Source organism: Ictalurus furcatus, chromosome 26 (genome assembly GCF_023375685.1).
Source record: "Ictalurus furcatus strain D&B chromosome 26, Billie_1.0, whole genome shotgun sequence".
Classification (NCBI taxonomy): domain Eukaryota; kingdom Metazoa; phylum Chordata; class Actinopteri; order Siluriformes; family Ictaluridae; genus Ictalurus; species Ictalurus furcatus.
In genome coordinates, this window is record NC_071280.1 from 2593737 (window position 1) to 2614878 (window position 21142).

Sequence of the window (21142 nt, forward strand, 5' to 3'; positions counted from 1 at the left end):
CTGACACTTTTCCTACTGTGGCTCATCTCTCACCCTTTAGACTCTCTATCCAAACTGATCCAAAACGCTTTACTTCTGTACCTCCTGTTTCTTGGTTGTAAAGCCCATCAATACTTATGTCTACCTTCCTTGTGCTGTGGAAAATTTTACATGGATACCCTAGAAACTTACCTACTACGAACTGCTGCATCCCAGGACCTTCTATTCACAACAACCCCATGCCCAGTATCTATTACCAATAACACTATACAAATACATTTCTACTGAATTGAAACAAAAAAAAGAAAGAAATACTGATCTTATGTATTAAGGCAATGTTTCACACTAGAGTCTGGTGCCTTTTATTTTATTTTATTTAAGTAATAAACATGATATTTATTATAATGCCGTTCATGTTAGAATTAAAATAAAGGGACAAGAAGCAGGATGATTTAAAGCTGGAATTACCACTGCATGAAATATGGACTTGCTAATGAAATATTTTGTATAGACTGTTTGGTTGTTGTTTTTTTTTTCACAGCACACAATTTAAGCCACTATTTTAGTTTAAAAACAAATTTAAAAAACATCATATGAATGCAATATACCATTCAATTCATGCGTTCGACAAGGATACAATATTACATTTGCTACATAACATGCAAAATATTATTCATTAACAGCTTTATCCAAAAACAGGGGGTCTATTCCGAGAACACGTGGGATCAAGATGGGAACACACCATAAATGTGACATCAGTCCGACACAGGGCATCATACTCTCATACATATTCATACCTAGAGCGATTGATCCTAGAGTATCCGTCTACTGGCATGTCTTCGGTAGATGGGAGGACAGAGAGAACACATCAAACTCTACACTACTCTGACCCTGGAGCTCAGGCATCAACGCTACCTGCCGTGTCACCATGCTACCCATCTACGAAGCAATTAATCGGGGTTCTTTTTTCTTTTTTAAAACAACTTATCTGTAATATACTAAGTTGCTGTGTGGCTTCCCTCTTTTGTGTGAACGCGCTGGTGTTGTCGAAGGTTAGACCTGCAAGTAAAACTCTTCCCGCACTGGGAGCACTGGTATGGCTTCTCTCCCGTGTGAATGCGCTGGTGTTGTCGGAGATTAGACTTGCAAGTAAAACTCTTCCCGCACTGGGAGCACTGGTATGGCTTCTCTCCCGTGTGGATGCGCTGATGAATCTGGAAGCCTTCTAGGTAATTGAAACTCTTCCCGCACTGCGAGCAGGAATACAGCTTCTCTCCCGTGTGAACGCTCTGGTGTCGCTGCAAGGTACTCTGATAAGCGAAACTCATCCCGCATTCGGAGCAACGATACGGCTTCTCTCCCGTGTGAATGCGCTGGTGTCGTTGGAAACCTCCCAGTTGGGCAAACTTCTTCCCGCACTCTGAGCAGTGGTACGGCTTCTCGCCGGTGTGAATGCGCTGGTGTTTTTGGAAATTCCCCATCTCTGAAAAACTCTTCCCACACTGCGAGCAGCAGTACGGCTTCTGTCCGGTGTGAACGCGCTGGTGCCGTCGGAACGTACGCTGGTAAGCGAAACTCTTGCCGCACTGGGAGCAGTGATACAGCTTCTCGCCCGTGTGAAAGCTCTGGTGTTGTTGAAGAAGACTCTGGTGAGTAAAACTCTTCTTACAATGTGAACACTTATACGGTTTGTCTCGTGTGTGAACGTGCTGGTGTATGTGGAGGGTACTCTGTTGCGAAAACCTCTTCCCACACTGCGAACACTGATACGGCTTCTCTCCCGTGTGAATGCGCTGGTGGTCCTGGAGAGATGTTGGGTGAGTAAAACCCCTTCCACACTCCGAGCAGTGGTATGGCTTCTCACCGGTGTGAATGCGCTGGTGTATTTGGAGGTTGATCTTTTGAATAAACGTTTTCCCGCACTCTGAGCACTGATATGGCCTCTCTCCGGTGTGAATGCGCTGGTGGAGCTGGAGAGCGTTTTGGCGAGTAAAACCCCGACCGCACTCTGAGCAGTGATAGGGCTTCTCTCCCGTGTGAATGCGCAGGTGCGTTCGGAAGTTACCTTGTTGAGCAAAACTCTTCCCGCAGTGCGAGCAATGGTACGGCCGCTCTCCCGTGTGCATGCGCTGGTGTCGTCGGAGATAACTTGCCTGAGTAAAGTTTTTCCCGCAGTACGAGCACTGATACAACTTGATCTTCTTTCCCGTGTGAACGAGCTGGTGCAGTTTGAGATCGCTCTGACGGATAAAACTCTCTCCACAGTCTGAGCAGTGGAACGTTTCTATCTGCATTTGACTGTTAGAGGCTGTAACACACAAAGTACCAGAGGACTCAGCGCCAATTTGATGACTATTGGAGCTGTCGGTAGGCATCAGATTTAATATCTCGTATGTAAACGCCCCTGAATTCATCAGTCTCACATACTCCTCACAGTGGCACCTCTTGATGTGTTTGTGGAAGTGAAATAGAGATGTATAGGAAAGTGCGCACAAGGAGCAGGAGAAGGGCTGCGACAGGATGCCATTCATCTCTGGAGCAAGACAAAAAAAAAAAAAAAACACAACTTGAAATGCAGTGCAAAAAGATTTAGGAAACAATATTTCTTATGGACTGCTTCAACAACAACAATAATAAAAAAGGCTATTCACTCTCACTGCCATAGTAAACCAGACTGCCAGCCAGGCTTTGTGACAGGCATATTGCTTCCAAGCCTTTAATGTTGTTTTTTTTTTTTTTTTTTTAGCATTCTGACTACACTCTACAGTCCTATGACCAGTCATTCTCTGTAAAGTTTCTCATGGCTGCTGGAAGCAAATCACTGCATTCTGTCAGACTTTTAGAAGGGACATTTAGAAGCAGACATACTCATTCTACTCTTGCCAGCATCTACAGTATTCATCGAGCTCCAGAACGGTAAGAAAACTGCTCATACCAAGCTAACTGTCGAGGAACGTCAGTCCTGTCTGGAGAAACGTTGTCTACTGGCTTCTACTGTGGCGAGACCGCCCAAGACGTTGCACAAGGTCCAGTAGTCTGACCCAGTAGCAAGGACGCTCAATCATTTTTCATAGTTTACATAACCTGTCACAGTACAGCAGTCAGAAACCTTCATTCATCTTGCAGTGCTCATTCGATAGGCAGCCAGAAACTTAATAGATGTTAACAAAGGACTCCATTCATGTTCAAGAACTGGACAGGAAATCAGTGGTACGGTGCTGTGCTACACCTGCACACAGAGCAAATCGGTTTCTGTGTACAGAATCTCCTATTGTGTTTGGTTTATCCTGGTTCAACTCTACAATTTGTCGTTAATCACTGTGCTTCTTACGAACAAGAAACAACATCATGTAGAACCCTTTATTCTGAACTGTACGAACTCCGGAACTGGAGTTTGTAGCCATGCAACACTGTCAACTGGGCTGATGTAGTCACTGCACAACAAGCAACTGCCATACCACATCCGAGGGTGGCTGAGGGTGCGGGCATGGCCCTTTCTCGCCTAGGGCCCACACAAGGTTGATGGAACTTTTGTGGGTGCTGAAACATGGAACGGCACTGCCATGACCTAAAAGTACCATGTGACCAGTCTGTTTGGTGGTTTCATGATTCTGAAAGCTGTGCTTGGCAGCTGGTCCAAAGAGCAGCCCAAGCACAAAGGGCAGATATTACCAGGGTAATATAACCGTGCCCTGCAAAACAGACTGACCCACAGGGGAGAACCCCTGAATCATGCATTAGGGGAAAACGTAGCAGACTCAGCCATGAACAGTATGCAGTACAGGCAGGGGAACCCCATCAAACACATTGGCAGTGATTATACAATTCATCAGTCAGACAGTGGGGAAAAAACTCTGAGCGGATAACGCTGAAGGAGAAACTGGTGAGATGAGAGGAGAATGAGGTGAACCTGACATCACTCCAGTATGCTCCATCTAGTAGGCTCAGGGCGAATGTGTGTGGGATGACAACAGCGCCCCACTCAACTACCCCAGTGGCCCACTGGACAGCCAAATGCTCAGAGGAGACGGAGCCGAGAACCCGACACGGTGGGCAAAAGAAAAGTACGTGCCACTACTGAGCAATGGTACAAAGCAGTTTGTAAAACTGACTTGTGAACTGCGCAGTGAGTGATGCTATTAAGACTAGCAAGGGCAATAAAGGAAATCAATTCAAATCTAGAAAAAAAAAAACTAGAAACATTAAATATACACTCACTGCGACAGAAGAGAAGATACGAGATGATAAGAGTCACCAGCTTTGGAGAACTGGACACCTGTAGCTCCATCAATGGTCCCAATCTGCTAAGAGGACAGCTCCATATGGTGCATGTGTAGTCTGGTGTATACAAGGCAAGAAGAGAGGAGAAAGATGGCTGTATGACAGCCATATTTACTGTATACACTGTGCCATACGTCAAAATGGTTTCTGGGTGATTCTGAACACCCATGCACGTTAGGAGGGGTGAAATACTGCCTGGGTGCAGATCGTTCGACTCTCAATTGTTAGAAAACGGCATGTGGCTATACCAATTACACACTTTTTTTTTTTTTTTTTAATCCAACTATCAATTGCCAGCATGATCCTTCAAGTTCCATCATACAAAATATGAGAAATGAAATCTCATTATTGTTAATAATAATTGTTATTACCACCACTGTTCAGCGAGATGATAAACAGAAAAAATAAAAACCTCACCGTCTAGTATTAACTTAACAGCTTAAGATTAGTGTTTTTCCATTGCCTTCCATTTTTGTAGGTTCCATTTTCTTTTATTTGAGATTTTCTTTTAGATTTACCATCTATTTGATCTTACAAAATTTTTTCTATCTGACATTGCTCTGGATTTTATGACCCATAGTAGGTTTTTTATTTTATTTTAAATGCTCATTTTAACTCATGTATATGTTATTTAACCAGACTGGATGTGATTTAGTCCGACACATCGCAGGAGAGCTTCCCTGAAAAACGAATAATGCCCAACAGTTGTCTGCAGTCCCGCTGTGTATAATTAGCTCTATAGCTTGACGTTCACATCCTGTAGACCAACCATCTGGTACCATAATATCTCATGCACCATAATAACCATAATATCTCAAACACAGCTTTTTTTTTTCTACATGGAAATTCTAGAGATGTTTTTTTTTTCTGGTTTATTGAACCATCCTAATACAGAATCAGTGTTAGCTAATGTGGCAAATTACCAACCGCACGTCTCGGGCATGTTGAGTACATGTACTGGACTTGAGTACAGCATTTGACACCATTTTAATCATGATTATTTTAATAGACAGGTTTGAAAACATGCTTAATTAGACAGATTACCATTGTTTTTAATCAATTGGAATTATTCAGTGCCTAAAAAAATAGTTCAATATGGTGTCCCACAAGGTTTGACCTGCTACATTTCTGCCTTCTTGTAATTTCCAAACACAGCTACGGAAGATATATTGAGATTTTTTAAAAAAAAAAAAAAAAAAGAAGAAGAAAAAACAAACAAACAAACAAAAAAAAAACACCACACAAGAACAGAAGTGTCCACCTCTTAAGTGCTATTAAAAGAAATACTGATCTTGGGTACTACATCTGTCCCTCAGTAAGGACATTTTTACTCTAGAGCTTGATTTTTAATTCAATTATAAAATAAACATTATATATATATATAAAAAATGCTATTCACGTTAGTATTAAAATAAGCGGAGACGATACAGGATGTTGGAGAGGGGGAAAAAAAGTCTGAAATCCATTTCGTGGAACATGATTTACAATGAAAATGTTCTTTATATATTTTAGCAACACTATTTAAGCTACTATCTAAGACAAAGAAAACATATGAATGCAATATAACATTCAACACATGCTCTCGACGAGTATACAAGACCATTTAGCTACATAAAATGCAGAACATTTTCATTTTCCATCTCAGTCTTAAGTAACGGCTATTTCCTCATCGGGGTGTATCCCAAGGCCTATGCCAGGAACACTGGGAGCATACCCTAAAACGGGACAGGATTTAAAAATCACACACTCATGCATTTATTCACACATAGGGAAGTTTAGAGTATCCATCTACTGGCATGTCTGGAAGGTGGGAGGAAGTCCTTGCAGAAACAAACTAACACTACTGGACCCTGGAGCTGTGAGGTACCAACACTACCTGCTGTGTCGCCGTGCTGCCCCGACCATAACGCGAGTCAACCTAAAAATCAGCGATCGTGACAAATCAGGTTTCTTGCTCTTGCGTCTTCAACGTCCGGCTTCTCTCTTTCGCGTGAACGCGTTGGTGTTGTCGGAGATTGGACTTGCAAGTAAAACTCTTCGCGCACTTCGAGCAGTCGTACGGCTTCTCTCCTGTGTGAATGCGCTGGTGCTGTCGGAGGTTGGTCCGGCAAGTAAAACTCTTCCCACACTGGGAGCAATGGTATGGCTTCTCTCCTGTGTGGATGCGCTGGTGTATCTTGAGGCTGCTGGCGCTCGTGAAATTCTTCTCGCACTGTGAACAAGAATACGGCTTCTCTCCCGTGTGAACGCGCTGGTGTACTTGCAATTTGTGCTGGGAAGAAAAACTCTTCCCGCACTGCAAGCACTGGTACGGCCGCTCTCCCGTGTGAATGCGAAGGTGCCGCTGCAACCTGTGCTGGAAAGAGAAACTCTTCCCGCACTGTGAGCAGTGGTACAGCTTCTCTTTTGTGTGGATGAGCTGGTGCTGGTGCAAATTCCGCTGGTGAGAGAAACTCTTCCCGCACTGGGCGCAGTGGTACGGCCGCTCTCCGATGTGAATGCGCTCGTGTTCTTGGAGATGGGTCCGGTGAGTGAAACTGATCCCACACTGTAAGCAGTGATAAGGCCGCTCTCTTTTGTGAATAGACTGGTGTTTCTGCAAACCCGCCAGTTGGACAAATCTCTTCCCACACTCTGAGCAGCGATACGGCTTCTCTCCCGTGTGGACACGCTGGTGTAGCCGGAGAGCGCTCTGCTGCGCAAAGGTCTTCCCGCACAGCAAACAATGAAACGGTCTCTCTCCCGTGTGAATGCGCTGGTGCGTGTTAAGATTGCTCTGGTGGGTAAAACCCCGCCCACACTCTGAGCAGCGATACGGCTTCTCTCCTGTGTGGATGCGCAGGTGTGTTCGGAGGTTACTCCTCTGAATAAAACTCTTTCCGCACTCCGAGCAGCGGTACGGCCTCTCTCCTGTGTGAATGCGCTTGTGTGCTCGGAGATGGCTCACTTGAGTGAAACTCCTGCCGCAATGCGAGCACTCGTACGACTTGGTCTTCTTTCCCGTGTGAACGTGCCGGTGCAGTTCGAGATCGCTCTCTTGAACAAAACTCTCGCCACATTCTGAGCAGCGGTGAGTTTTTATCTGCGTTTGACTGCTAGAGGTTGTAACGCCCAACATACTAGAGGAGTCAGCTCCAGACTGATGACTACTCGAGCTGTCGGTAGGCATCAGATTTAATTTCTCATAGGTAATCTCTCCTGAATTCGCCAGTCTCACATACTCCTCGTAGTGGCATCTCTTGATATGTTTGTGGAAGTGAAATAAAGATGTATAGGAAAGTGCACACAAGGAGCAGGAGAAGGCTTGCAACAGGATGCCATTCATTTCTGGAGCAGGACAAAAAAAAAAAACAGACAACTTCAAAATGCAATGCATTGTTTTAATTTAGGAAACAATATTTTTTGTTTATGAACTGCTTCAAAAACAATAATGTTTATTACTAATATCAGTAGCAGTAACCAACCAAGCCATGTAGTTTAACACAACCAATAACAAAAAAACCTTCACGTCCGAGACACAACGTACCGACCACTAGACGCGGTAAGACACTTGCTAAAAAACGGGCTGCTCTGACACGGAAGTGAGGCAGCAGCTTCACAGCTTTAGACCAGATTTAATTCCCCCCATAGAAATGCTCTAGCTAGGCTGACAAGTCATTGACACCTGTTATCAGCAGATTAGTTCCTGTACTTACCGCGTGAAGCAAAATATAATTTCAACGACGGACGTTTGCGTTAATACGTTCACAACACCACCAAAACTCAAATCCCATGCGCTGAAGAAAAGTGCGCATTAGCTGTCATTTGGACTATGAAAGAAAGGTAACAATTTACATACTGCGGAAATGAGACCTTAGGACGAAACACTGGTTTGGGAAGCGGGCCCCAGAAACAGCCACGGTCGATGGCAAGCATCGCAGGCTTATCGACAGTGTAGAAATTCGAACCAAATCATGGGCTAAAGAAATCACCAATAGAGAGGCCTACTTGTGGTTCAAAGAAAGTGCAACACCACATCCCATGGCAGGAGGGGTAAAGGTCCCAGGAGCGATAAGAATTATCATCAATGATACAAACTCATTAGCCATCCACCACTCAGAATGCATCAGACCCTGAGTGGTAGCTTCAGAAGAATCTTCAGCATAGACAAAGTCACACTGCTGACCTCTCCATCTGTTTGCCAAGGGGGCTCGGCCCAGAATATCAGGTGGAACTGATGGTTAAAACCACAGCAGGCAGTTTGTCAAGTCAAAAGCCTGACTTACCTGTGGGTGCAGTTCCCTCACCTGAAGAAAATCCCTACATTGACAGGGCATCTCCCACCTGACTGCTCGTCCCTGGATGCAAGTAAGCAGAGCAATAAAAGACAAAAGAAGACAATACCAACATAAGTGACAAAAAAAACACAATAAAAAATAGGTGCCCCTTTTATGCCATGGAGGCATTTTGCTGGCTTGGTTTAGGTCCACTTGAATTCCCAGTTGAACACCAACTGAGAGAACGGTCTATAGGAAGAACCGTTCCATCTCTTTAATAACAGTACAGTAACAGTTCAGAGACTTCAAAGTAACACGAAGGTGTTCTCGTGACTCATGGTAGGCCAAAACTTTACTATGCACATTGAGTTTTTTTTCTTTAACATGGTCACCCACCTGTATATCTATAGGTGACAAAGCTGACAGGAGATTACCAACCTTTTTCTGACAGTTACATGTGTTCCAACAGCCTAAACCGTTTATTTGCACGTGCCATAGTGGTGGAAAACTCTAGAGAACTTTAGGGAGCCGACCAAAAAAAAAAAAAAAACACATTTCCATTATAGTAGATTGATGACTGCAATGATTTTGATCAGATCTGCTCACTACATGACTAAGCTAGATCGTTTAAAACTGTATTATAAAATCTGCCTACCTCTAGATTCTCTGAGTTTCACTCCAGATTCACTCTTAAAAGTATTGGATGAAAATATCTGGCCTTAACAAACGCACCTGCTATGTATCAAAGACTAATGAAACAATTTGCTTACATGTGTAGCCACAGTTTATGTGAACACACTCTGGAGAACCTCGAGAGGTGTTTCAACACCTTGATACCTTATAGTGTGCATGCATACATGTCAAGGTCGTTAATACAAAGTCACATGGCTAAGATATGACGCTATAAAACGCCATCAGTAATGGCCGGCATTCCCAATGGAACCTTCTTGCTGAATTTGGCTTAGGTTCCAAGTGACTGGGAACCCTTGTGGCTATCTGGAGTTCAAAGAACACCGTTATATACGTAAACGAACATTCCATTTCACCCCTCCTAACACTCCCAGGGCGGTGTTTCAACAGCAGGACAACCTATAGAACTGACGTACCCTGTAAATGGAAGGGCAGCAATGTTCCTCTTACAATATCTTAGAATAAGGTGCATGCCGATGAACAATGCAAATCTCCTGGAATGGCATGCTTCTCAGAGTCCATGAGGATGAAACACACCTTTGGGTGTTTGCCATCACAATAGTACTGTAGCAATGGGAACATTCTACAGAGTAACACTTGCTGCACACTGCAAAGTCAATCCCTAGGTACTTGAGGCACATAACCTTAAACAGGAACCCTGAGTTTTGTCACAAGGTCACTCTGAAACCATCTGGTTGTCAGAGCATGCAGGGCAGTCTTACTGCCAAGGCAAGCAGTCCTCCCAGCCCACTGTCAAGGTGACTGTTGGCCAAAAAAAATGCTGACTATGATAATACTACAGCTACACGAGCATCCTGTCTGAGTCGTGGGATTAAGAGATTTCAACACATGGGGGAGATCCCGCATCTGACTCTTGGGGAGCCTGGTAATTGATAGACACCTAACTTTTTCAGAAACACTCCTTTGGCTTAAAAGCTCCCAGCATTGAAGGCACTCATGTCTTGTAAAGTGCCCCATTGTGCTGAATCCCACCAATACCACAACCATCCGTGGCTCTATTAGTGGGAGGGATGGCATATTCTCCCACCACGCTAATCACAATCACCGCAACACATAATTGTCTTGTAGGTGTTTCTGAAAAAAGCTAATTGACAAAATATTTTTTTAAAGAAAACTTGACAGCACAAATACAGTTAGGAAGGACTTGAGGGTCTCTCCTTTCTGAAAGCAAACCCTGCTTCCTGAGAGTAGGAGCTCATGCCCTTCTAACTATAACAAGGATATATTCCTGTCTGTGGTACTTGGGATTAGGTGCAGGCTCTATGGACTTCTAAAATCACTTTATTTGCAATCACCCATGGAGGGCCTACTGCTGTAGGTGCGGCTCACAGTCCAAGCATGGCAGCAAGGCCTGGATTTCACCATGATGAGCTGTATGGTCTACTCCAGTACTAGCTATATCTCCTGTTCACCATGAAACTGTCTGCATCGTCACCGTGAGATCTGCATGAGGATGGTGTACATATTCCAGATGGCCTGTTCCTTGATAGAGGCCCATCAGAACCCATCTTATGCATATGGTGGCACCTTTATGCCTCTGGTTCCCAGAGGCAATAGGGCCATTCCCAGATGTGATGAGGCAGTTTGCCTACACACAAGGCTCTACAGAGAAGATGGATGGTTGGACATTTACTTGAAATATCGGTCATGTTGTCAAAAGGTGACTTGAAAGGGAACGGTGTTCCAGAGCGATAATAGCACAAAAAGCACATCTCACAGCACCACTGATACAAATCTAACAGACGAGCTGCGAATACGAATGTAGTTTCAGAACAAGAAAAACAGGAATTGTGGTAAATAAAATGCAAGAGTGTTTGTCCAAGCAGTCCATTGTGTTTCTGAGGAAAATAGTAGGTCATTGGCAGAAATTATGCTTACACCCACACACACAACTAAGTAATCGAAATCCCTGAATGATGCAGACACAGCTAAAAGATTTGGTTTTTGATGTCCCAAATGTCCCATCGGCAGCACTTCATGAATGGCTCCATGAGGTGGAGGGGTATCCACAATTAAAAGTAAGTCAATAGTGCAGGCAAGATGTCAGTGTGATGTTTGTACTTTTAGGGCTCAAGACCCAGACAGTTTGGAGCCTACCAGCAGCCTCTGTGGCTGGTAAAGGCTGCCAGATACTGCTGAAGCTTGGCGGTTCACAGTCAGCTGGGAAATATTCCCCAAACACAGCTATCAACATGGCATGAGAGCCTTTGACCGTTTTATTGGCTAAGCATAACCGCATAATTAGCACAGGGAATCTCCCTAATTAAAACAGTTGCTCTGCCATGGTTAGTGCTGTGACAACTGACCGGATGCTGGTGTCTGCTCCCAGTCTCCAGAAATGCTGGAGAGAAGATGGTAGGGCCAGATGAACACATGTCATGTACACGTTATGTCACTACAGCGGAAAAAATACCAGAAACTGGTTATGAATCGGCTGTAGCTATAATCGCTAGCCTGAGCATTTAACCCATTTTTTGGGCTTAATTGCCCATAAACAAGTTCAAGAATGCTTGCGAAATTGAAGTCACGACTGTAAATAAATGTAACAAGCTACTAGCAGTGACTAAGCTCATTATAAAATTTTAATGAAATTATGTCAACTATGTGTGCATGTGCTCTGTGGTAAACAGCAGTGAAGATGCTTATTGAATTATTATATAGCAAAGTAGCCCTGATTACAAACACGTCGCTTTACTTCACTTGGTTTCTTTAAGTCTCCCTTGTCATGTTTGAGAGCGGAGACATCGGCGGATTTATCCGTTTGGCTGTGTGATTTTTATATATATATATATATATATATATATATATATATATATATATATTATATATATATATATATAGTATATTCTATTCCCCTAGGAACCTATTAGGGGTTCTTGTTTCTTTCATATATATATATATATATATATATATATATATATATATATATATATATATATATATATATATATATATATATATATATAAAAAAGAGGGAAGCTAAGATGCATCAAAGAAAGATGTTTTCATTGTTCCGCTCCAAGGTCAAGATAGCAGGCTATTAAGGTTCGTGTAGGACTACAAAAAGGGCAAAAAGGAAAAACACATTATGGTATACAACACACTGTTTTTTTGTCAATATTAAAGCTGCGGATGCCACGTTTTCCCACAGACATTTAAAACCTGACAGCCATCACAATAGTTGGAATCTATCTGCGCTAGAGCACTAATCCGAGGACAAACTGCTCGGGGATATCAGAAGGAAGCCAACGGGTTGCTACTTTACTATAGAGTAGACTGCTGTGAAAGGATAAATCGCTGAGCAAACCAGAGAATTAAATTCTCAGTGGAGACTTAACCCCAAACTTGAAGATCTTTTGGAGACGTGGGTTAACTGTTAGTGACTGAAGCCCTGGAAGTTGCCCAGAAGGCTTTGGTGAGAGAGGCCAAGGCAAACCCTGCTCACTGATTACACAGGAAGATGGAGGACTACCCCTCCAGCCCATATAGGCAAGTTCATGAAGAGCAAATTCACCCCACCACACGCCTGACTCAGTGTTATAATCGCGTAATTACAAAGACAATCCCACTCCACCACACTCATGGCCTTCTCACATGCCATGGTACCTCAAGGGCCCAGTACACCAATGGACGCTGCCCCCAACCATAATTGCAAAGTGCGTGCAGCGTAGATTAATCCATTAACCTATAGCCAAATAAACACCTGAGAAACTATCGCCAGCTCTGACTGTAGTTACAAGCTATTACACGGATATGCCTGATGTGTAGAAGGCAAAAAGAATTTAAAAGAATACCAGCCAAATATTGATGGCATTTTATGATGCCACATGGTCACCACGTAACTTTGTGTTAAAGGTCTCTACATATGTGCGAATGTGCACAAGGTATCCAGGTGTTAAAATACCACCCCTGGCAGTTCGGAGAAGTGGAACAGAGCTAAAAACGTTTTACTTTGACCTTCAGTGACCCAAGTCAACCCATACGTCTCCTCATGTACCCAATCCCCTCATGGCCACCAATCATGCCCTCAGAGAGAGGATGATTTGATTGGTAACAAAGGCCATGGGGGACATCCGCTCTAGCACAACAACATGAAGCAGAGGTTACTTCCAACCCAGGGATAACAAGCACTTCCAGTTTAAGCCCTGAAGAGCAGCAGCTAGCTCAAGAATAACAGCTCTGAATGGGTCCAGTTTGTCAATACATATCTAGTACCACTAATTCTAGCCCAAATAATGATTAGAATGTGTTCCCACCAACAAGGGAACACCTTGGTTTAACCTATGACATACAGTGGTGCTTGAAAGTTTAAAATTTTCTATATATCTGAATAAATATGACCCAAAACATCATCAGATTTTCACACAAGTCCTAAAAATAGACCAAGAGTTCCTAGTTAAACAAATGAGACAAAAATATAATACTTGGTCACGTATTTATTGAGGAAAACAATCCAATATTACATATCTGTGAGTGGCAAAAGTATGTGAACCTCTTAGACCAGCAGTTCATTTGAAGGCGAGATAAGAGTCAGGTGTTTTCAATCACTGGGATGTAGATGATGATCAGGTGTGAGTGAGTGAGCACCCTGCTTTATTTAAAAGAACAGGGATCTATCAGAGCCTGATCTTCACAACACGTGCTTGTGGAATTGAGATTTCTGAGGATCTCAGAAAAAGAGTTGTTGATGCTCATCTGGCTTGAAAAGGTTACACAATCATCTCTAAAGAGCTTGGACTCCACAAATGCAGTCACAGAGATTGTGTACAAATGGAGGAAATTCATGACCATTGTTACTCTCCCCAGGAGTGGACACCAACAAAGATCACTCTAAGAGAAAGACGTGTAACAGTCTGTGAGGTCATCAAGTCACCAGGGTAACTTTTAATCAACTAAAGGTCTCTCTCACATTGGCTAATGTTAATGTTCATGAGTCCACTATGAGGAGAATACTGAACAACAATGGTGTACATGGCAGGGTTGCAAGGAGAAAGCCACTGCTCTCCAAAAAGAACATTGCTACCATCCTGCAGTTCAAAGATCACATGGACAAGCTAGAAGGCTACTGGAAAATTGTTTTGTGGATTGATGAGACCAAAATAGAATTTTTGGTTTAAAATGAGAAGCGTTATGTTTGGAACCATATCCAATCTGTGAAACATGGCGGTGGAAGCGTCATGATTTGGGCCTGTTTTGCTGCATCTGACGGCTTGCCATCATTGGTGGAACAATGAATTCTGAATGATACCAGCGAATAATAAAGTAAAATGTCAGGACATCTGTCCATTTACTGAATCTGAAGAGAAAGTGGGTCGTGTAGCAAGACAACGACCCTAAACACACAAGCTGCTCTACCAAAGAATGGTCAAAGAAGAATAAAGTTAATGTTTTGGAATGGTCAATTCAAAGTCCTGACCTTAATCCAATAGAAATGTTGTGGAAGAACCTGAAGCAAGCGGTTCATGTGAGGAAACATACCAGAGTTGAAGCTGTTCTGTACTGAGGAACAGGCTAAAATTCCTCCAAGCCGATGTGCAGGACTGATCAACAGTTACCACAAATGTTTAGTTGCAGTTATTCCTGCACAAGGGGTTCACACCAGATACTGAAAGCAAAGCTTCACATACTTTTACCACTCACAGATATGTAATATTGGATTATTTTCTGCAAAAAATAAATTAATACATATAATATTTTTTGTCTCATTTATTCAACTGGGTTCTCTTGATCTACTTTTAGGACTTGTGTGAAAATCTGATGATGTTTAAGGTCATATTTATGAAGAAATAGAGAACATTCTAAAGGGTTCACAAACTTTCGAGCACAATTGTAGTTCTACTTGGGTAGGAGAATCATAAGCAAGTGAGTTGCCCTAGAATGGACAGGATCAACAAAAAATGCTAATATCACCCGTAAAAAAAAAAAAAAATGCTTTCTGTGTATAAAAGGCATTTGCAATACTACCCGATTCAGAAGTCTTATTACCAGGTCAGGTCTTATTACCTCAATCTGTCTGCAGGAGCATACACCGTATGTAGTACGCATCAAGTACACTTTTTTAAAAAAATCATAGTCTAAATAAGCATAATGAAATTAAAACGTTGGTACATAACCATTTGTGGAACACTTTTTGTTCCAAAGGTATTCGAATGCAGGACTGAGATCTTTGGCATATTCCTCTTCGTAGCCAACTAGAAGCTCCTGTCCTGGTTTGATGGGTCGACAGCAGCGGTAGAAAATCCCTCCTTGGTACTGAAATGCCATGAGATTCTGATCCTCATCAGTACAAGCGCAATTCACGTACCTGAAAAAGAATGAGAAACGGAGATCAAGCACGAGCAAAAAGACAGAATTTAGACAAGGAGTAGCAAAGCATGTGGCAGGGGAAATCCAAATAACTCAACAGCCATCAGCAGTGTATTCCTCACCTCATCCAGTTAGCATGAATCTCATTCGTAGCGTCTACATATTCCTCACGCTGCCTGTCCTTGTATATCTGCAAAAAAATATTGCAATAGTTACTTACGACACATTTGCGTAGTTAGTTTTTTTTAACCGATCATTGGCTGATTTAATTGATCGTATTTACTCACCACCCATGAATAACCACTGTTCATCGCTTCCTCTCGGTCTACCGGATCTCCCTGGTAGGGTCCGAAGTGTGCTCCAACTGGAACCGTCTCTCCCTTATTAAACACCCCCAGGCCGGCATCGGGAACGTCGGACTTCCGAATCTCAAGTCCAGGCGGAAGGGTTCGTCTGGCACGCTCCGCCACCCCCATGGGAACCGGAGCGTCAGGAACGAACAGAGCGGGACCGTGAACCTCGCACTTGTTGACGAAAAAGCATTTGCAAACCTCGCAGTCTGGAAGCAGAGAACGCGACAAACGTGCTTTGTGTACGGGCGGGTTCTTCATGTGCTCCAGTAAGTTAAGTTACCGTGTATCCTTCTTCTGAGTCGTTTAATATTTATTCAAGTAGGATATAGGAGCTCAAGTAGATCACTCATCTTATTCAGGACGTTTACCATATACGATTTTATCCATATTCCAGTAGATTAACTCGTATATCTGTTAAAGTGGTTTATCGTTCATGTTTAAAGTGGTGTCTGTGTGTTGAGATTTATATCAATTACCCATCTTCAAGAAGTTCATTATTTGCGCATGCATAGGTAGATTATCATGTAACCAAGTTTAAGGCAAGAAACTACAGACACGACAAATGACTCTTTTCTTTACGCTGTAGTAATCTCGTTTTGATCGATTGATTTGTGTCCTGCTATATATTTATACACACGCCATTTTGAAACATGCCAACTTCCTTCATAAAACCTTTATAAACCACACCCAAAAATCTAAAAGAAATAATAATAAAAAAAACACAATCCTGCAGTCAGGATATTATAGAGGAAGTTATCTAGACGCTGATCACAGCTGGATTTGTATTAGGACGTTTCAGACAAAAAAAAATCCATCATAAGATATATAAGAAAATATATAATATATATAAATTTAAAAAAAAAAAAAACATTTCCATAAACAGTGTATGGTATTTTGTTAAACAAAGAAATTATGATCCAAAAACCTCTGTAAAACCATCCAAAGATTAGAGGTTTTATTTTGGGTCTCACATGATCCCAACGTACATATATTTATGTTAAGCCTTCTTTGCATAAATAAAAAAATTAATAATATCGGCTCATCGTTTTAAGATGCTACACGCAGTGTCTTGCCTTAAAGAGTTTATTCTGTCGTATATAAGGAACATATAGTGCACTACACAGGGCGTGTCACTTAGCACATTTACATGGATAACGAAATTCCGATATTAACCCGATTAAGACGATACTCTGATCAAGAAACTAGCATGTAAACAGCGATTATTGATGGCCTCAATCCGATTAAAGTCATACTTGATGTAAACACAAATCGAATTAAGATGTGTGGAGTATTCCTGTTTTAGTCGCATTATTGAAGTGCGTTACAGACATGTACACACCTTAATCACACTATTAACGTCATGTGGGAGTTTTCACCGCATTTTGCGACAGGACACGTACACACACGGCAGCGCTCAACTGTTTGACGGCAAACAAGAAAGCACGGCTGCGTCCGAAACCGCATACTTACCTAATATATAGTAGGCAAAATACATGTATTTCTATATACTATACAGACGGTAAGTACGCGGTTTGGGACGCAGCCCACGGCTTCAAGCATTCGTCTATTTGCACGTATAGCATGACAAATAATTAACTGCACTTGAAACGGTCGTAAAATTAAAACTGAAACACCCAAAACTGTACACGGTACCATAACGAAGACGAACTGTATATGTATAATACGTGAAATTATGGAGGGAACGTCAGACGGCGTGGCGTGGGGACGTAATGACGTGTGCCGTTAATCGATCTATATTCTATAACATGTAAAACGGGAACATTCAAAAAGTGACTCATGTAAACACCTTAATCAGAATATTGTGTCTTATTCAGAATAAGGTCAATAATTAGATTATTGCTGCCCATGTAAACACCTTAATCAGAATATTGTCTTATTCAGAATAAGGTCCATAATTAGATTACTGTTGCCCATGTAAACACCTTAATCATAATACTGTCTTATTCAGAATAAAGGTCCATAATTACATTACTGCTGCCCATGTAAACACCTTAATCAGAATATTGTCTTATTCAGAATAAGGTCAATAATTAGATTATTGTTGTCCTTGTAAACGTTGTCACTGACTGGACTCTGATGTGCCCTGCAGTCTTACATAGGTAGTCGTCATCTTCGGGATCTTCCTCCTTAATGCAGATGATGTTCAGTCTGTCGAGATCGTTTCCATCACCGTCATCATCCTCGCTGTTCAGCTCCAAAGACTCTTCCTTCAAGCAGCGTCCTAACGTGCACATCGATGAAGAAACCCACACACACAGTCAGACACAACGAAAAGTTCAACAACACATTTATATACAGAGGCCACGTAACCATCGCTGCACTGACCAGACTCGTCGGATCCAAACTCGTCGTCGAGAAGTTCGTTCTGTTCGAAGTTTGACGTCTCTCCGCTCGTACGAGTCGGCACATCTTCAACCTGACGGCCGGAGAGAAAAAACAAATTGTCAAATTAAAGCCTTCTTATCAAGCGCACGTCGGTAAACCTGGATTCTCGAGGGTGCATCGGCCGTGCAATGTCGCACGAGCATGCAAGTTCTCGGTGGTTCTTTCACAAATGAACCCTGGTGCATTCTGTCTGCGCAGGTCGGAACCGGAACAAACGGTCCGAGACCATCTCCACAAGCGCCCCGAATCGCCTCAGACGGAAGGAAGCGAATCAAACATGGTGTGCGTTTTGGGTTGCAGACAACAAAATAAACCTGAGCCAAAGGACAGAGTTAAGTGCTTCGGAAGCTTGCATTTACCCCATATTCTGGAGATTTGGACTTACGGGGGAAAAAAAAAAAAAAAGGAGTTACTAAGCGCAGGATGTGATGTGCGAAACACTTTACACTAGTCATTTCCATAATTATCTACTAAGATATTAAGCACGCCGAAGTGTTCTCCATGCTTGGGTGGCTTTTTTATTTTTTAGTTACGGTTAAACCGTACTTGTTTAACGACACCGCGGTAAACTGTTAACCTGATAAAAGGTTTAAACGAGAAAAAGTTGCGCAGTGCGGGTGCTCTAATCCGGCAGGCTCTACGTTTTTGCGGTTATGACGCCGACATACCGTAGCACGTCCACCTTGTATTCGTACTCATCGGTATGTCCTGTATAGACGGCCGTGCCGTACGTACTGTCACGGTTTCGAACTCAGCCTCAGTAACGGTTTAACTTTTTCCCCCCATCACTGTATTTCTGACCAACGGACGAAGGAGTTCTATGCATGCGTTTACAATCCCTACAGTTGGTCTGGGGCTCATTTCGTTTTCGCGCCGAGTCCACACCGGAGGAACAGGTGTGAACGCACAATCAGAGAAAGAGCGCACGGGCCCTCATCCTGAACAGCTGTCGAATGACACAGGAGGGCTAGCTAGAACCTGGGAACTAGCTAATGACCAAAATTTGGAGAACGTAACCTTTAAAAACAAAAATAAATAAATTAGATGTATATATATTTTTTTTTTAGAAGAATGAGGTGTTTCACAGGAAAAATTTGGAGAACATAACCATTTTAACTAGATAAACGAATGAGATATTTAAAAGAATGAGGTGTTTCACATGGCTATTCTTTACCTGTGAGTGAGCAGGGTCATGCGCCTGCGTCCGAGGCATTGCAAGAGACCACCGTCTGAAGAAAAGTATAAACACTTCATTTAATTTGGTTTTTTTTAAAGATATACAGACTGAACGTAAAGAAACCTTCACAGAAGTTTTTTTTTCTAAAAATAATAATAATATTAATAATAATAATAATAATAATAAAATACGCCTCAATTGCGAAACATTTTAGTCACTGGTTGCAAATAAGTGTGAGGAGAAAAAAAAACCTTGACCAGGGTTGATTAGCTAACTAGCTAACTCTCAGCAGCTTGACCGCTTAGCTCTGAAATGTTAGCTAGCGTGCTAATAACTAGCTGAATGCTAACAGCTAAAGCCTTTGTGGTGAATGTAAACTGTACACTGCAGCGGACAGACTACACAGGAGCCGTCCTTCTAGGCCTTCGTGTCTGTTACATTTCACATTTGTTATGAATTTATTTATTTCTTGAAATTGCTGCCTGGTGCCAAATTATCACATTTATGGTTATATAACCGTGCTGTGATGTTTGAAGAGAGAAAAGAAAAAAAACAGCCGAGGAGAACAATGTAGGCTAAACTAACCTGCCTATTTAATCACTACCGGAACACCGAAACAATAACTCTCTCCATATATACGCTGCTAATTTATGGACTCCATAAATCATCGCTTAACATCAAAATGTTAAAACAAACAAAAAAAAAAACAACACAAACAATGGAAAAACTAGCTGAACCAGCACCCTAACGATTTACTATGGCTGAATCCCAAATAACTTCCTATTGGATAAATCAAGTGCACTGCAAAGGGGCGTAGGCGCCATTGTTTTCGCAGCCTCTGTAGTGGACGTATGCAAGAAGTGGAAGTCGATTTGGGATTCAGCCACTCACCGTTAGCCGAGCAGCTCAGCCAGCGAGGTGCGGTTTTAATTGATCTCAGACACAATAACGAGTACTTTTATTTATATTTTTAACTCGATCAGATTAACTTGGTCGGAATAGTCTTTTTTTTTTGTAAAAAAAAAAAAAAAGAAGATGATTAGCTGAATGAGAACGCTCAGGTTCCCGAGCCGAAAAAATGCAGAGTGTCGCCGTCACCAGTGGAAATTTTTTTTTCCCTTCCTTTTTCTTCTTCTGCACTGAATTTATTACGTTAAGTAATTAACGTAGTGAGTTATCGCCACCTAGCGGCCTGGTGGTATTATTATTATTATTGCTTTATTTTTTATTTAATATATTTTTGCACGGATTTTTTTTTATTATTTTTTTTTTTTTATCTGTAACCACGGATGTTACAGAACACGGCATGACACAAAACACACATCCTGTACATAAAAAGAGACTATTTTATGTAACCAATAACACACTCCAGTCCATGCTGTTATGCAAAATTATTGCACGCTAGGGTGGTGTGATGCGACACAACGTGCAAGCGGAGTGCCCATAACCCCCAGAATGCATTGTTTTTTGTATAACAGCGCGACCTGGAAAGTGTTATACAACAGCGATTTTCCAATTACTTTGATGTATCGTTCATTGATATGTTGATACATTGATATGTAATCAATGACACAAGGTTGGGTCCTGTTAGCGCTTACATTATAAACAGTAATTTTTCACCAGTCTCTCTCTCTCTCTCTCTTTCTCTCTCTCAAAAAACACAGCCTGTCATT

The 21142-nt window shown here is 42.1% G+C and overlaps 1 protein-coding gene across 3 annotated transcripts; it reads right to left on the minus strand.

The window, feature by feature from the left end:
• Nucleotides 1-330: 330 nt before the first annotated feature.
• LOC128601715 (zinc finger protein 883-like) lies at nucleotides 331-20590 on the minus strand. Of its 3 annotated transcripts, none has more exons than XM_053615026.1 (8): nucleotides 20361-20590; nucleotides 19467-19521; nucleotides 18233-18323; nucleotides 18003-18128; nucleotides 15821-16092; nucleotides 15656-15723; nucleotides 15341-15531; nucleotides 331-2512 (listed from the first exon to the last, which is right to left on the minus strand). In XM_053615026.1, the coding sequence occupies exons 2-8, from the start codon at nucleotides 19503-19505 to the stop codon at nucleotides 978-980; spliced, it is 2322 nt and encodes a 773-aa protein (XP_053471001.1). In that variant the 5' UTR covers nucleotides 19506-19521; nucleotides 20361-20590; the 3' UTR covers nucleotides 331-977. The 3 variants fall into 3 exon arrangements, with proteins under 3 accessions (XP_053471001.1, XP_053471002.1, XP_053471003.1); XM_053615027.1 differs by having other exon boundaries at nucleotides 20055-20590; XM_053615028.1 differs by lacking the exon at nucleotides 331-2512 and adding an exon at nucleotides 5736-7587 and having other exon boundaries at nucleotides 20361-20589.
• Between the last annotated feature and the right edge of the window lie 552 nt (nucleotides 20591-21142).

Coding starts and splice junctions, on each gene's coding strand:
- LOC128601715 (XM_053615026.1), bottom strand. CDS start 19,505: ATGCCTCGGACGCAGGCGCATGACCCTGCTCACTCACAG. Junction 18,324..19,466: donor ATGACCCTGCTCACTCACAG/GTAAAGAATAGC, acceptor TCCGGCCGTCAG/GTTGAAGATGTGCCGACTCG. Junction 15,532..15,655: donor ATTCATGCTAACTGGATGAG/GTGAGGAATACA, acceptor ATTCTTTTTCAG/GTACGTGAATTGCGCTTGTA.